Here is a 16,458-nt window from a genome sequence, read left to right on the forward strand (position 1 = left end):
CCGCTACGTGCCCTGGGGGTACTGGGGAGGTTGGCTGGGATTGAAGCTGAGTCTCCAAGGAGGAAAGAAGCCAGCCGGGTGAAGAGGGAGATGGGGAGGCAGAGAGGCAGGAAGGCTTGGGAGGTAGGAATATTTCACTTTGAAGTGCATAGAGACAGTGTAGCTGAACAAGATGGGACTGGAAGGTGGTCGCGGCCAGGTTGGGGAGAACCTTGCATGCTCTGTTTGAAAGCCATTCTGGAGGCGATGAGGGGCTCTTTAAGAATTTTTTAAACAAAGGAGTAACATAAGATTTCGAGTTGAGAGGATAATACTGAGGAATTAGAAGTAGGGAGAAGGACCATTTAGGAGTGATTCAGGTGATGGATGAAGAATTAAGCCAGGGCAAGAGGTTGGAGGAGAGCAGATGGGATTGAGAGACAATTTGACATTTGATAGGACTTGATAAAATTTGGCCAGGGCATTAAGAGTTCGAGCTTGAGGTTAGGGAACGTTAGGTAGCACGTAGTGGGCGGGGGGCACATAGTAGGTGCATGTTACCGTTTGTTGAATAAATGAGTAAGACGAGAAATGCAGGAGGAGGAGTTGGTAGGGACCTGGGACTTTGTGTTTTAAACAAATTCTTAATTCTTAATGTACTCTAAAATTGTTGTAAAGTTTTCTTCCTGAAAATGTGTAAACTTGATTGTTCTGTGTTTAAAATCCAGGGGGGAGATACAATGTGTAGTAAATGGCCTTCCTTTTAAGGAACTGTAGTGAATTTTGGTGGGAATTTAAGAGAATATATTGAATGGCCCAAACTAATAGCAGAGATACTAAATGTCACCAGAGGTCAGAAGGGACATTCTCTTTCAACTGGGCCTGGCTCTCTAGGTCAAGAAATGGCATGAGATAAGCTGATAGTTTCCTTTTGTTGTATTAGCTGTTTGCATGCTATTATTTAATTCGTGGACTCGAATTTTTTTTTTTTTTTTTAGGGCAACAATAGTTTCACTGGAAGACTTTGAACAAAGGCTAAATCAGGCCATTGAACGCAATGCATTTTTAGAAAGTGAACTTGATGAAAAGGAGTCTTTGTTGGTGTCCGTCCAACGGTTAAAGGATGAAGCGAGAGGTAAAACTGACAACTGAACATTTATCCTTTCCCTTACTATCCCTAAGCCCAAGTTCTAAGCTAGCTTCATTTATATACTTTTGAAGCCATGTACATTTATATTCTTTTGTCAGGCACGACACTAAGTGCTTTTAGTCTCTTAATGCCTACAGTGTCAACTCTAAGAGGTAGGTAGTATTAGCCCCATTTTATAGGTGAGAAAACTGAGGCATGGAGAGTTTGAGTTTTGTCCAAAGTCTTGGAACTTTTCAGTTGGGGGCCGCCTGGGTGGCTCAGTTGGTGAAGCGTCTGCCTTTGGCTCAGGTCATGATCTCAGGGTCCTGGGATCAACCCCTGCATCAGGCTCCCTGCTTTGTGAGGAGCCTGCTTCTCCCTCTCCTTCTCCTCCTTCCCCCCCACTCATGCTCTCTTTCTCTCTCTCCCTGCTCTTTCTCTCTCTCTCTCAAATTAAAAAAAAAAAAACAACTTTTCAGTTGGGATTCAGACCCTGGTCTGTTTTCCAAAACCTTAACTCTGCTACCAGTGTGCATGTCCTGCTTGGTTTGTTTAAGTTTTTTCCTTTTTGCTTCTATGTAAATGATTTTGTGTTAGGCATATAATAACACTGCATATGTGCACATATTATAGAGACCATTTTCTTCTTTATAATATTCTGTACTCTGTCACATACTAAAAAAGGAAGGAAGAAGAATTTTATTTTTATTATTTTTTTTAAAGATTTATTTATTAGCACAAGCAGGGAGAGCAGTAGGCAGAGGGAGAGGGAGAAGCAGGCTCCCCACAGGCAGGGAGCCTGATGCAGGGGTCGATCCCAGGACCCTGAGATCATGACCTGAGCCGAAGGCAGTCGCTTTACCGACTGAGCCACCCAGGCGCTCCGGAAAGAAGAATTTTAAAGGAAAGTATATAATCACTGTGTGCATACAGCAGTCTAACTCCCCTCCCCCTCCTCTAGCCCCTGGAAACACCGTTCTCCTTTCTGTGTCTGTGAATCTGACGACTCGAGGAACCTCATATACGTGGAGCTGTACAGTATTTGTCCTTTTGTGACTGGCTCATTTTAACTGCGTGTAATGTCCTCAAAGTTCATCCATGTGGTAGCAGGTGTCAGAATGTCCTTCCTGTTTAAGGCTGAATAAGATCACATTATATGCATGTACCTCATTTTCTTTATCCATTTATCCATGAGTAGACATTTGGATATATACCCAGAAATGGGATAAATTTGTATCCTTTTTTAACATGAGTGTTCTGTAAATCAGTTGTGTAACTGGAAAAGGAAATGTTAATTTTGGCTTAAAAATTCAGTATTTGAAAGCAAGAAAAAAATTGCAACTATTTTGAATACTTCCTTTCTAAAATAAAATAGTGCATTCTGATAATTAATAAAAAATACCAACCCATTTAAAATTACAAAAATGTACTTCACTGATGTTGCAGTAATCCCCAAAGTACATCATTTCAAAATAAAAGCAAATGAGTTGAAAAGAATATTTATTTTTGTGTCATATAGGCTCACTGCGAGTTCTTTGGACTCTGCCCTATTTTTTTTTCTTTTTTTCTTTTTTTACATATGAGCATAGTTAACTGCTCTCTTAGGTAAGAGCATTTGTATCAGTCCTAGCATTTTTAAATTATTCTCAAACATCATTTAGACAGTAGGGTTGTCATTTATTTACCCCGAGAAATAAAAAGTGTTACATAGGAAATAGTTTTTGAGAAATCGTAATTTAGGCAGAACGTCTTTATGGCATTTCACAGGTGACTTTGCTGTCTGGATTTGCTTCCTCGGGTGAGTTTTATTGCCTGTGCCCCATTTTGCAGATTTAAGACAAGAACTGGCAGTTCGGGAAAGACAACAGGAAGTAACCAGAAAGTCGGCCCCCAGTTCTCCGACCCTCGATTGTGAAAAGATGGACTCCGCGGTGCAGGCGTCACTTTCTTTGCCAGCCACCCCTGTTGGCAAGGGCACGGAGAACAGTTTTCCTTCACCAAAAGGTTTGCCATGTCTTTTCTTTCTGAACCTGCAGGAGATTACCAACCGGGGAGGGTAGGCTGGGGAAGCGGGGCGAGGCGCGCGTAAGCGCTGGTTTCAGTATAAAGTTGCGGAGGCCACGCGCTCTGTGAGGCGGGGGAAGCGGTTGGTTTCGGGGGCCGCTCCCACCCGGGGAGCAGGGCCACCGTGGCCACGTGTGAAATGAGCGGCTCAGTCCGTTGCGATGTTAAAAAGTTAAAGGTTTTCAGGCAAAGTCGATCTTTTGATGCTTAGTAGCAATCCACTCTCATGCCGGAAAAGCGAAAAAGAAAAGAGAGGGGTCCGGCTGCCCTCTTACCCTGAGAGCCGACTGCTGTCAACCCTGACTCTCCCCGCTGCGTGTGCTTGTTTGTGTTTGCACACACCTCCTTGTTACACCCACGTCGGGTGGCACCTGTAAATACGGTTTCTTTCTTTTTTTAAAGATTTTATTTATTTATTTGACAGAGACACAGAGAGGGAGGACAAGCAGGGGGAGTGGGAGAGGGAGAAGCGGCTTCCCGCGGAGCAGGGAGCCCGATGCGGGGCTCGATCCCAGGACCCTGGGATCATGACCTGAGCCAAAAGCAGACACTTAACGACTGAGCCACCCAGGCGCCCCGTAAATACGATTTTTGAACCGATCACGGAGGACTAGCCGCCTTCACACGCAGACCGTACCGAGCCGGGTTGAGCTGCCATTCAGACTCGTGTAAGACTGTCTCAGGCGGACACGGCCGTCCTCTTACACGCCCCCGTGGCTGCCGTTTTCAGAGGTGACATTTGGAGTCACCGATGACTAGTACATAGAGAATGTTCTTTTGTCATCAGCAGAGGTGTTTTTTAAAAATCTAGATAGGCAGAAAAACCGCTTAGCAGCCACTGCATAGAACCTTGGAATGGAACCCCTTAGCTCTTTATTCGGATTTATTTCATTTTTGCAGCTTAGAGATATGTCAGCGACTCCCACTCCTCCATACTTTTTTCTTCCCAAAACGAAGCTCCTTCTTCCCCTCTCTTTTTTAAATAAAGGGTTTTATCTTCCAGAGTGGTAGGAGAAGGTTTCTCTCTGGGCAGTTAGTGATGTAAGCACTCTGTGCCTACGCCCCCCAGTCCCGTAGCCACTAGCCACATATGACTGTTTACATCTTTATTAATGTAAGTGAGTTAAAGCTTAAAATTCAGTTTCTCAGTCGTATTAGCCGCATTTCAGGTGCTCAGTAGCCCTTGAATAGATAACTCATCCTTCGCCTAGTTATAAGGTGAAGTTTGGTAAGAGGTATGAAAATGCTGTATAGTGATAGGTGGTGTTCTTTGTCCTCGTGCTGAGTTTGCTGCTGACGACCTAGGGCAGGCCAGGGTACAGGTGATAGCAGTCATCAGGAACCCTCACTGCCCACGTTTTAGAATGGCTACTTGGGCATTTGAGGATCGCAGAATTACCAACATTTGAGAATTGACAAAGGTTTGCTTTTAGGTACTAATTAGAATTCTGCAGTTAAGTTCTGAAACTTTGTGAGTTGAGCATGAATCAGAATATAGTCTGGAGCTTCAGTCGAGGTTAATACCCAGGGAGGTGCACATCCTGTAATAGCTCATTAGAGTTTTAACTCGGACTTGGCTGCAGCGAGCTGGGCGAGTTCAGTGGGACGCAGAGCTTGCTTACTCTGGCACAGGATTAAGACATGTCAACTCCAAGGCAGGAATATTTGTCCAGGTGGACAGTGTTTTAGACTGGAACTGATGGCATGAACTTTCACTAACCTGAAAGCTGCTACGCACTGGTTCACAGCAGTTGTGTGACAAAGAAGTCCGCACAGACCTAACGAGAAGCAGGAGATGAGAGATCAGTGCAAGATTGAAGGGCTGAGCTCTGTGAAGTGGTCTGTCTTTAATTGCATTTTATTGGTAACAGCGCCTGTTTCCAAAAAGCATTTAAGACAACTCACCATTAAAGCACAGATTTCATAATTTGAGAGGAATAGGGAAAAACGAGATCTGGAAATCCCTGCCGAGAAAAGTCAGCAGTTTATTTATATCCTGTCGAGCGCTTGTTCTATGCCACGCATTATTCTAGATGCCGGGAGTCTCCTGGTGAATAAGGCGAAGTCCCTCCCTTCAGTGAGATGATATTCTGGAGGCCAAGGACAGTCTGAACAGCACCAGCAACAAAGCATTTATATACTGATTAGCACTCTGTAGAAAGCTGCTAAAAGAGTAACAGCTAACATTTATTGAGTACTTACTATGTGCTAGGTATTTAAAAAGTGTATTAACTAATTTAAACTTCACAACGGACTTTAAAAGTGAGGTTATCAGCCCTCTTCTACATACAGGCCGCTTACTAAAGCTCACACAGTTACTAAATGGATTTGCCTCTCGCAGTTTAGCTCAAGAGCTCTTAACCATCATGTATATTATCTCAAAAATTGAAAAAATGTGCATGACTGAAAACCTTTGCTGAGGGGCGTGCAAGATGATGTGAATATCACGCTGGATAACCCTGATTGTGAATGGGAAGCCTGGTGCAGTAGCCACTGTCCCCAAATCAGTCAGCAATTTAAATTTCTAATAAAAATCAAAACAGGGTTTTTTAAGTTGGCAAGTTTTAAAGTTACTCCGAAGAGTAAATGTGCCAAGAAAAGCTTGAATTAGGTTAATAACAAGAAGCTTTCTCCTTCAGGATACCACAGTGTATTTTAACATTGTAATAATGAGGGCGCCTGGGTGGCTCAGTCATGAAGCATCTCCCTTTGGCTCAGGTCATGATCCCGGGGTCCTGGGATCGAGCCCCGCGTCGGGCTCCCTGCTCAGCGGGGAGTCTGCTTCTCCCTCTCCTGCTCCCCTTGCTTGTGTTCCCTCTCTCGCTGTGTCTCTCTCTCTCAAATAAATAAATAAAAAATCTTAAAAAACAAAACAAAAACAAAAAACACTGTAATAATGAAAGCAGAATATTTCTGGTGGAACAGACTAATAAATTTAAGGGAACTAAAATATATAGGAAATTCAGTATATGTAAAGTGCCATTTCAGATGAGATGAGTCTTCATGACATGGTATTAGTACAATTGGCTATCCATTTGGATGAAAAAAATTTAGATATTTGATGAATTAAATGATCTAAATGTAAAAAAAAAATTTAGGAAAACATTAGGAGGAAATAAGAGCAACATTTTATAATATTGAGGTGAGGAAGCCAGAACCTCCCCCACCAAAACAGAAAGTTTGAAAGATAAATGTCACACTGAGAAATACAAGATCTAGGAGAGAAAGGGTGAATATCTGTAGTGTTTAGTGCCCTTACCCATTGATTAAAGGAAAGACAACCCAGTAGACAAAGTGCAGAGGATAAACATGATTTCCAGAAGAAGAGATTCAAATGTCTAGTTATTAAGGAAACAAAAGAGAAAACAAAATGACTATCAAATTGACCAAAAAAAAAAAAAAGATGACGTCTACTATTATAGAGGGCACAGCCATACGGATTGCTGACATGAGCTCAGGCTCATCAGAGAGCGTTTTGGCAGACTCTCTTAAAGGTGGGAAAAGGGGCGTATCCTCTGATCCAGCAGTTCTATTTTTAGGAATCTTCTCTGGAAATACTTGTCTAGATGTTTTAAGGATATGTGTCCTTTTAGCATTGCTCATGATGTAAAATTATATACAGTCTCAGTATCCATCAGTTGAAGGAGACAGTTCAACATATTTATGGCGTCTCCACTTTATAGCTTACGTTCCTAGTTTGGAATACTGTATCGATTTGTCATTGAGTGTATCCTGCTCAGTGACACCCGACAACAAAAGGGAAAGACACCTGCAAGTGTAATCACTCACCTTTTCTTTCTCTCCAGCTATACCAAACGGTTTTGGTGCCAGTCCACTAACTCCTTCTGCTAGGATATCAGCACTCAACATCGTGGGGGATCTCTTACGGAAAGTAGGGGTAAGTATTCAATTATTTAGCCCTAGGTACGTCACCTGCCACGGTGTTGAATTCTGCATTTGGAGCGAGGGAGGGAGAAGGGGCTCCTTCCTGTGGTAAAGGCTGTGATGAGGCAGAGAAGCAGGACCATCCAGTGATCGGCCGAGACTGCTCCAGATAAACACGCCGGGGCTCGGGCTCTCTGGGGCCTCTGCAGGAGGCCCTGTGCACTGCGCTCTTGAGATCCCCCTGGGTTTGCTTCGGTTTCTCCTTGGCCGCTTCTGCATCATGACTCCTCCGTCTTTTCCTAAGATAACTGTTCTCCGGCCTGCTGTGTGTTTTATACCACTCTTGGATCCTGTTCTTGCCGCAGTCCGCCCTCCCTGTGGCCTCCCTCTAAGCTTTCTCCCCGGAGGACTGCAGCACTGGCCGTCGGGCAGGACTTTATGCTCTTAGTCCACGCCCGTCTCCCTGCTCTTGGCCACTTCAGCTTCTGTGCTGTCTCCTTGGCTCTAACCTTGGCTTCCAGAACAGTTGGGCTTTTGAAATATTACACTTGTTTTTCTGCTTAGTCAGTTTTTTGCTTGAATACACCTACTCTTTGACCTTATCAACAGTAGGACTCTTCGGGTGAAATGAGTGAAAGCCATCTCTTGCTTTCCTTTCTTTCCTGCTCATTGGTGATCCCACAGATGGCTTCCTCTGTCAGTGCTGACTCATGGTCTTTTTGGCCGTGGAGGAGACCTGCAGTCGGGATCAGTCCAGCAGTCGGAGCTCCCCTTCTCTGAATCTGGATCGCAGGAAACAGATAACTGTGTGGATTTATGCCACTGTGAAGTTAGCATCTCGTGCGTGGGTTCCCTTTCCTGTTTCCCTGGGCAACTTTTATCTCTCTTTTCAGTAATCTACCCCTGAAACTGCCCGCTGTCCACCACCCCTTCACTTACTTGTTTGTGAGAGACATTTTCTGACAAAAGCAGAAATTGCAGTATACTTTACATAATGAAGAAATGGGAGGCCTTTTCTGGCTTACAAAGTTCCTTTCTGACCATCAGATTAATTCCAAGTGTGCGTTTTAACATTGCTATAAAAAGCAACATGCACAAATTATTTCACACAGTCCATAGAGTAATTTTCACTCCTAACATAACCATTTTTTAAAATCCTGTTTGTTGTAAGAGTTGTGGTATTTGGCTCCATAACTCAAAATACTGTGCTTATTTTTTGATGTCTTGACTTACCAACTTTAAGCAAAAAGATGAGGAATTTAACTCCCACCTCCCACTTTTTAATTTTTTGTTCTTTTGGTAATTTTCAAACTTGAAATGGCATGCTTAAACCTCTGTTTCTGAATTTATTAGACTGTATCTCAGCTCCCTGTTGTATGTGTGTGTCTTTCTCTCTGTCCCATCTTGAACTCTCCACTAGTTGGTTCTGAAAATTGAAAACTAGCAGCTTCTACAGTTTTCTGCCCATGTGTGGATTGTAGGCTGCAAAATCATAGAGGAGGAGCTGGGCTCCTGGGTCGTTTTATCTCTGCCACACAACAGATGTTTCAGGCCTTTTTTTTTAATCATTTACTCAATCATACCAAGTGTTTTCATTTTTGTATTGGAGCTGACTTGCATGCTTTTTCTTTTCTCTGGTGTTGTTACTTACCTTCTTTTTCTTGTGGGTAGAAGAAACCTGTCCTTTCTTGGCTACGTCTCGTGTCTATAGCTTCTTATTTGGCGCCCTCTGTGCCGGCGTTCTGAGGGGCACTGTCCCATTTCTCTTCCTGGGTTACCTCTGCCTGGGCTTCCCATGCGCAGCTTTCTCTGATCCTTGTTTAGCTTATGACGTTACGTAATTTATTCAGAAATGGTGCAGAAAGGTGACCTTGGGAGCCCTCGTACGATTTATCCATCTGGCTGACCGTCCGCCTTCCGAGATGTCATCGGGTCTGCGGTTATCTGCCAGCCCCCGTGTGCTCTTCGGAGTGTTTCCCTTTCTACTTCTTTGTCCTCCTTTGTCCACGGACTTGAACTGGAGGCTCCAGCCCCACCCCTGCATCCTCTTCCACTGAGAAATAAGGCCATCTGATTTCCACTTGTTTGTTCTCCTCTCTGACTTCTATTATTACTCTCCTGATATTACCTCTGTTTGTAACCATTCTTCCTCTTTATCTCAGTGGTCCAAGGATCATGTTCCTGCCCACGGCTTATTTTGTCCCTCTGTGCCTTGGGTCCCATCCCATCCCAGCCCTCTTGTCGATGTCTCCTGTATTTTCAGCCTTTTACTGTATTTTAGTGTTTATACGTAATCTTTATGGATTACACATTAGGTATTATACATATATGTCATATGTAATATTTGTGTATTACATACTATACCATTTTTTTAATCTTAAAAAGTAAAAGCAACTACTCTTTTACCCTATATCTGTGTTTAGCTGTCATCCTCTTTCTCTCTTCCCTTCACAGCAAGCTTTCCGAAAGCCTGTCTCCATTTATTGTTAGCCTTTTTTCCTGCGTACCCGCTCCGCAGACATCCTGGTCTGGACTCTGTTCCTTGCTTACTCCACCAGAATTGCTCGTCGATGAGCTCAGCACTGTCAAACCCAATGGATGCTGTTCTGCCCTACTTTTACTTGGAACATTCAACACTGACTTTTTTTTTAATGCTCTCTTTCTTTTGCTTCTCTAATGTGGTGTCAGGTCCGCTTCCCGCCTTCCTGCCCATTCCTCTTTGTCATCTTGTTGGGTCTTCGTCTGCCCCACCGTTCCAGGGTTGATTTTATTCAGAATTCTGTCCCTGAATTCCTGATCTTCTCATTTACAGCCCTGACTTTGTCTGCTACCTGGTGTGAAATCTGCGGAGTCCTCATTTCTAGACCACTCTCTTCTCCGGTGTGGGACCCAGTGCTTGCCCTTGTGTGTCTGTCCCACCAAGGCCTCCGGCAGCTTGTGCCTGCTCTGTGATCATGCTCAGCAAGTGTTTGAATGAATGAATGTCTTGAATAAGGGAATTAATGGCTCTCTAATAGTCCCCAACCCAGAAAGGAACATGGATAGGGTCAAGAGACCTGGGATCTGTCTACTTGTGCCACATTTTTCTTAGTTGTAAGATCAGGATTATGTCTGTATTCATCCGTAATACTGAGAGGAATAAGTACATTATCCTGAGGTCATTAGGAGTCAGCATAAACATTCCCTCTTTCTATCAGAGAGGTGATTGTTTGTGGCTTGAATGGCTACCATTATCAACAGAGAGAGTGTAATTTTAGTCTTGAAATAGAAATGGTTTGAAATGCAGATTTTTATGTACAGCTACTGTTTTGACAACCAAATCATTCCTCCTTCTTTCTGTAGGCTTTAGAATCCAAATTAGCAGCTTGCAGGAATTTTGCAAAGGACCAAGCATCACGAAAATCCTATATTTCAGGGAATGTTAACTGTGGGGTGATGAATAACAACGGCACAAAGTTCTCTCGATCAGGACATACGTCTTTCTTTGACAAAGGGTAAGTCTTGGACAATTTAAAATGCTTTTTTTTTTTTTTTGAGTACTAAAGTCACACATTATTAAGTGAGCTTATTGAACTTTGAAAAGGTAAACTCAGTTTGATAAACCTACCTGAAGCGGTATCATTCAGGTCTTAGGGGACATAAATCTGTTGTCGTCTTTTGGTCCCCATGGAGTCTGTTGCCCGGAGAACTCTTGATGCTTCTGTCTTGGGAAGCAGTACTAGGCTCTGGGAATTAAAGACGACTGTGATAATAGTCCTTGTTCTCAAGGCGCCTAAAGGCTAGTGAAAGACTTTCTTGGCCAATATTTGGTAAGGGTAGAATCATGTGTGATCATGTATGTGCAGACTCTGCAAGAAACCTGTTGTCTGAAGATTTTAGAAAAATAGGAAACCGCTGGATCAGATACAGTTTAGGGGACACAGGTTTTGTATGATGTGAAGATGTTTTTTGGGCAATTGACAGTGTAAAAAAAAGTGGCATAAGATTGAAGCAATGGTACGTCCTTAATGTGAAAAAATTTCAGTTGGTGCAGCGGTGTATAAGTAAAGAGTACATGTTTTCTGTTTTCATACTCTCTTTGCATCCTTACACTTACTCTCTTAGGCAGGTAAAATCATATTTTTATGCATCTGCTATACATATTTTTTAAAAAATTTATGGGATTAGACTTGGTTTAGGCTCTGCAACCCCCACCCCCTTCGTGACTTGTATCGCCAGGATCTTTCCCTGTCAGTGCATATTGTTCTTCCTCAGGTAAAAAACACCACCACTGTGTGGTTATACTTTGACTGGATGTGCCTTCACTGAGCTAACGACCAGTCAGGACCTGTGGTCTGGCTACGCTGACTAGATGCCCTAAGGTGGCCGTTCTTGGGACAGCATCGAGGCACCATGCTCCCTTGCCCCGTCTCTGTTTCGAGTTGTAGAACCTGTTCTTGTTCTGTGAAAACAGTACACATACAAGTCTAGAGATGTTCACAGTTTCTTAAAGGAGCTTATATTTTCTGCTTTCCTCAGTAACCGTGGCACATTTCAGGAGGACTTGACTTGGCACACAGTCCACTCTGAAAAGCTTCTTTTTGTCCACCCAACTTGTGGAGTAGAGTGTTCTGGTTTCTCTCTCTCCCTTAGGGGACTTCTACCCTGAAGGGCACATATTTCATTAAGGAGCACGTTCTAAAGTAGCAATATATAAAGCAGAACTTCATTCTAACCACGGGTGTTCCTCAGGGGGGAGTAAGTATAAAATTAATTTTCCTCAGATTTAGGAGTTTCAGGCAACCTTGAGGAGTACCCATTTTTATACTATAATGGTAAGTGGAATAAATAGATATTTCACATTAAAGTTGCCATTTCTCCCGAATAATCCAGGGAAAGTTGAGGGGTAGTCTTCACGAGTGTTGAAAACAGAACCTAATTATTTTGTCCAACTTGTAATTTTTGCAGTGTGTAATTAACCTCCAGTAGAGCAGTTATGGGTCTTTTTTTTTTTTTTTTTTTTAAAGATTTTATTTATTTATTTGAGACAGAGAGAATGAGAGAGAGAGAGAGCACATGAGAGGGGGGAGGGTCAGAGGGAGAAGCAGGCTCCCTGCCGAGCAGGGAGCCCGATGCGGGACTCGATCCCGGGACTCCAGGATCATGACCTGAGCCGAAGGCAGTCGCTTAACCAACTGAGCCACCCAGGCGCCCCAGTTATGGGTCTTTATCTGGAATCCTGTTTCTTGCCTCAGACGCCCTGTGACGTGAGAACGAGCAGGAACCAGAAATGGGTGGGTTGGGGCGATGCCTCTTACGCAGGGAGTCCTCAGGACAGTCACGATGAGGGAGGGGTCGCTGTCCGTGCAAGCTCGCTGCGCCTGGCTTCCAGTGGCCCTGATGCACGGCACCAGGGTGCTGCTGGCCCGAGATAGACCCCGTCTCAGGGAGCTGCAGGGGGTGCAGAGTCAGCCGGAGCCAGGAGCTTTGGGCTCCGTCACGGAGCCCCTGTCCCCTGAGGAACATTCTGGATGCACGTGCAGGCTTTGTTAACTGAACCTGGAGATAGGCTTCTCGAAAGACACACTTACAGATATGATGCCTGGCTTTGCTCTATGTAGGACAGATTTTTAAATGTACTATTTCTGTTAAGGATTAAGTATGCTTTTGTGGGCCGGCTTCAGGTGTTTAGTTTATATGCTAAACGGATTGTACGTCCACACTCCAGTATTAACCTGCTTCTTGAACCACACGTGTCTAGTGGCCGTGTTCCTGAAGCTGACTCACACTGTGGTTTTGCACCTTGCTGCTTTGCTTTGATTCTGCCTTCCTTCTGGCCTTTCTTCCTGCGGGCCTGCTGACTAGATAGGGTCATGATGGTGTGTACCTGCCGTGATGGGACGGGCGGAAGCGTCTCAACCCCAGCTCCCTTGTGGAGTCTGGCAGGTAAAAATACCACTTCTTACAGAAGCGTCCAAGTGTGTAGCTTGGAGTTGTAGCAGGAGAGAAAACTCCGTTTTAAAAAACCTTCGGCTCGAACTTGCCTGCCCTGCCCCCCACTCCCAAGGAGAGTGTCTGTGGCACTGTCCCTGCGTTCTCCCCAGCACTCCCAGAGACCGTGCGCGTGCGTGCAGACGCGCTCGGCCCCCCTGCCCTGCCCCTCCCACGAGGGCCTGCGATGCCCTGAGGCCTGACCACAGGAAACCAGATGCTGCACCTTCTCCGCGTGTGGTCCGAAAATATTCTGTAAGTTCTGGTGGTTTGACGGCTTCCTGGAAACAGGGTTTCATCTAGTCTGTGATGGCTTCTGCCAGGTTCTAGAATGGGGCTCGCTGGACCTCCTTCCTGGCGTCGCTCTGTGTTCTCCAACTGCTGACAGCCCTTCGTGTTCCTCATCTGAACCTCAAGTGTAGTACGGTCACTTGACTTCTCTCAAAAACCGTCCGTTTTCGCCATCGTTTTCATTCAGCCTCTTAAGTATCACTTACCTGATTTTGTAAGCCAGTGTGATCTCGTTTGGGCTGTGTGTAGGCGGGCGTAGGCCAGTTTTAGGGCACGCTGTGAAAATAGTACTTGTATTACTGTTTAATGTTTTTTCCTTTTTTTTACTAGGCAAGAAAAAGTCATATTTCCCACGTTGTTCATGGGTAACTGAATTTGTTTGCTGTGCTCTTTTTCCTTCTTTCTCCATCTTGCTGTGTGGTGGAAGACACACTAACAAGCTGGTTTTACTAACTGCATGGGGCTGACTCCGCTTTAACCAACTTACGGCCCGTGAGTGAGCTCTCAAGTCCCGGTCTGACCCAACCCCACGTCGTGACTCCGGGTTCGGCTGCGCAGAACAGAAGGCACTCGTGGTCGTGGTCCCGGGGCAGTGGTGGCCAGCGGGCCTGGTGGCGCTCCTGGCGTGGGCTCGGCGCCGTGGCGGTGACGTTGCCGCGAGTCCGGACGTGGGGGTCGCGCGTCGCTCTCAGGCCCCGGGATCACATTTGACTTGAGTTCATGGGAGACCGAAGTTCTTCCTTGCCCAGAGCCTTCTGTTTTCTCGAGGCAGGTCCAGTGGTGACGGAGCCTTGCTGCCTGGGGCTCTCCCCGCTCCGCTCGCTCTTGGACTCCCCGCGTCCAGCGGGGGGGGTAGACGGAGGTGTGTGTGTGTGAGAGAGACCGAGGTCGGCCTCGCAGGAGCGCACGTTTCCGTCTGAGCATCGCTCCTCAGTGTCGCCAGGCTGGCGGAGCGAGTGCGTGTGCACTCCCGCGTCAGCTCCGGCCTCCTCCCGTGCTGCCCGTGGCTGCCGGGCTGGGGTGGGTCTGCGAGCTCTGCTCTGTCCTGCTCGCCAGCTCTGCCCCTCTCTCCACTTCTTCTGTTGCTGTTTTACAGCTGACTGGAGGCCTTGTGCTTAGCTAGACTCGCTGTTTTTCAGACTCTTGAGCTAGATTTTGGTGGTAAGACCATGATGTTTCTGGAACGTTTTTTGTATAGATGATTCCCAGGTCTGTGTCTCTCTCCCTGTGCGTTCCCTCTCCATTCAGTCCTGTGTTGCCCACTGGCACATTTCCCTGCGGCTCTTTTGCTGCTGCCCTCCGAAGCCCAAGGGGTGAGTATGGAGGCCTCGCTCCTCTTGGAACCCCTCCCCCATTGCACAGATTCCCGGTCGCAGGAAGGGACCTCACCGGACCCCCCCCCCCCATAGGGTCAGCTTTCTTCTCCCTCTGGCCTTTTACTTCTCACTCCTCACCTCAGAAGACAGGTGCTAGGTGCGAGCCTGGCAGGCTATGCTCTCTCTGCTGCATCCAGCGATCACATCAAGAATTCTCATTTCCATCCGCACAGGGAAATTGCCTGTCGAGTTTCTTGTCCTCCTTTTCTCTGCTGGTTGGCACTGCTTATTTTTCCCATTAGAGCTGAGCCGTGTCGGGAGCATGGGAGTTGCTACTCACCGAGGGCTGTCAGGTGTCCGTCGGCCAGGAGGAGCCTGGGAAGGGAGAATGTGGCCTGGGCGCCCATTGACACGTTCAGGGGGTGAGCTCAGGCTGGACTTAGCTTGCTTTGGTTTCTTCAGCAGCAGAACAATAGGGATGAGCTTGCTGTTTTGTTAAGGTCCGTCTGGCTTGAGACTGCAGGAATCCCAGCCCTAAAACCTGCGTGTGGGGCCATTCTTGTGGGGCTTTCGCATGCCCCTGGGGGACAGGTGCCGGGTTCTTCTTGGCGCCCAGTGGGGCTTGCCCTGCCGGCCGCCGTGCTCCGAGAGGCCAGAGTGGGACGTTGGCATATTTGAAGCTGAGGCCGTGTGTGAGGCCCTCCTGGTGCTCGCTGAGAGGTTCTGGGACTAGCCAGACACATGGCAGATGGGCTGATGCTGTGAAGGCTGCAGGGGCATGCGGGGCGTGGGCCCGGCCCCGAGAAGAGGCACAAGCACGGGAAGCCATGGGAGGATGCGGATGGGTGAGTGAAAGGCCCAGGAAGAAAAGGGAAGGTCCTGGGTGCACACCGCTGAGGGAGGAAGCCGTGCAGCAGGGATCAGTTAGTTCCTAGGGCTCTCCTGTTGCTCTTGGCCTGTGTGTGGGTGGCTTGCTTTCAAACGCAGCTTCTGCATTGGGAGGTTAACTCTGTCTTCAAAGTAGTCCGGGGTCGTCCGCGAGTGTCTGCATGCATTTCTCAGAGGTTACACTCACTTGCTCAGTGTATGAAACAACTGTCTTCGTAGGGAGTGTGTGTCTGCCCTGCTCCCCTCCTCCTTTTTTTAAGAGAACCTCTCTCGAGCCTGTACTCAAGTCCCTGCTGATGAGCAGGTGGGGGGACAGCGATGGCACGGGTGGTGCATGCAGCCCCCACAGTTGGCCGCACCTCCCAAATTGCTAGCAGGACAGATCTTCCTGCGAAGGGTTTCCGTGTGGAAGGGCTGGAGTGGCTTCCTGAGAGAGGTTCCAAGACTTGCGCCCCTTCCCTCTGCTTCTGGTGGCTGTGCGGCCCGGTGGGCGGGGCGGGGGCGGGGGCGGGGCAGGGGCGGGGCTGGGGCTCTGCATCCCAGCGCCTGGGGGCGGGGCGGGGCGGGCGGGGCACTCCCGCGTCCACAGACGTGCCTGCCCATATTGCCAAACAGTTGAACAGAGTTATTTTTCTCCCCTTTATTAAGTTATGTACATTGTAGGAGATTTGAAAAACAAAAAAGTGGAAAGTAGTAAACAAAATTACCCACTACCCAGATGGAGGAAAAGTAACCATTGTTAAATTTTCTTTCTATAACATAGATGATTTTATATACATATATGTGTGGGTGTGTGTAGCCCCCCACATTCTAGATTTAGCTACATAGAAGTAAGGTCCATATAAGAGGTTGGAGTTTAGAATCTGGAATGTTACCACGTACTTTTTTTTTACTTCACATCATTGAACATACACAATTTGGTGACCTGCTGCTTTT

General features: G+C 46.5%; 1 protein-coding gene across 2 annotated transcripts in view; it reads left to right on the plus strand.

The window, feature by feature from the left end:
• NDEL1 (nudE neurodevelopment protein 1 like 1) overlaps nt 1–16,458 on the plus strand; it is a 30,197-nt gene that overhangs the window by 12,097 nt on the left and 1,642 nt on the right. The window contains exons 5-9 of one of the 2 annotated variants that reach the window (XM_032431856.1): nt 978–1,114; nt 2,939–3,112; nt 6,979–7,070; nt 10,400–10,551; nt 13,649–13,683. In XM_032431856.1, coding sequence (XP_032287747.1) covers nt 978–1,114; nt 2,939–3,112; nt 6,979–7,070; nt 10,400–10,551; nt 13,649–13,683 — 590 coding nt within the window. The remainder of the gene's footprint in view (nt 1–977; nt 1,115–2,938; nt 3,113–6,978; nt 7,071–10,399; nt 10,552–13,648; nt 13,684–16,458) is intronic. The other variant, XM_032431855.1, reaches the window with a different exon arrangement.

The sequence above is a fragment of the Phoca vitulina genome, unplaced genomic scaffold (genome assembly GCF_004348235.1).
Source record: "Phoca vitulina isolate PV1807 unplaced genomic scaffold, GSC_HSeal_1.0 scaffold47, whole genome shotgun sequence".
Classification (NCBI taxonomy): Eukaryota; Metazoa; Chordata; class Mammalia; order Carnivora; family Phocidae; genus Phoca; species Phoca vitulina.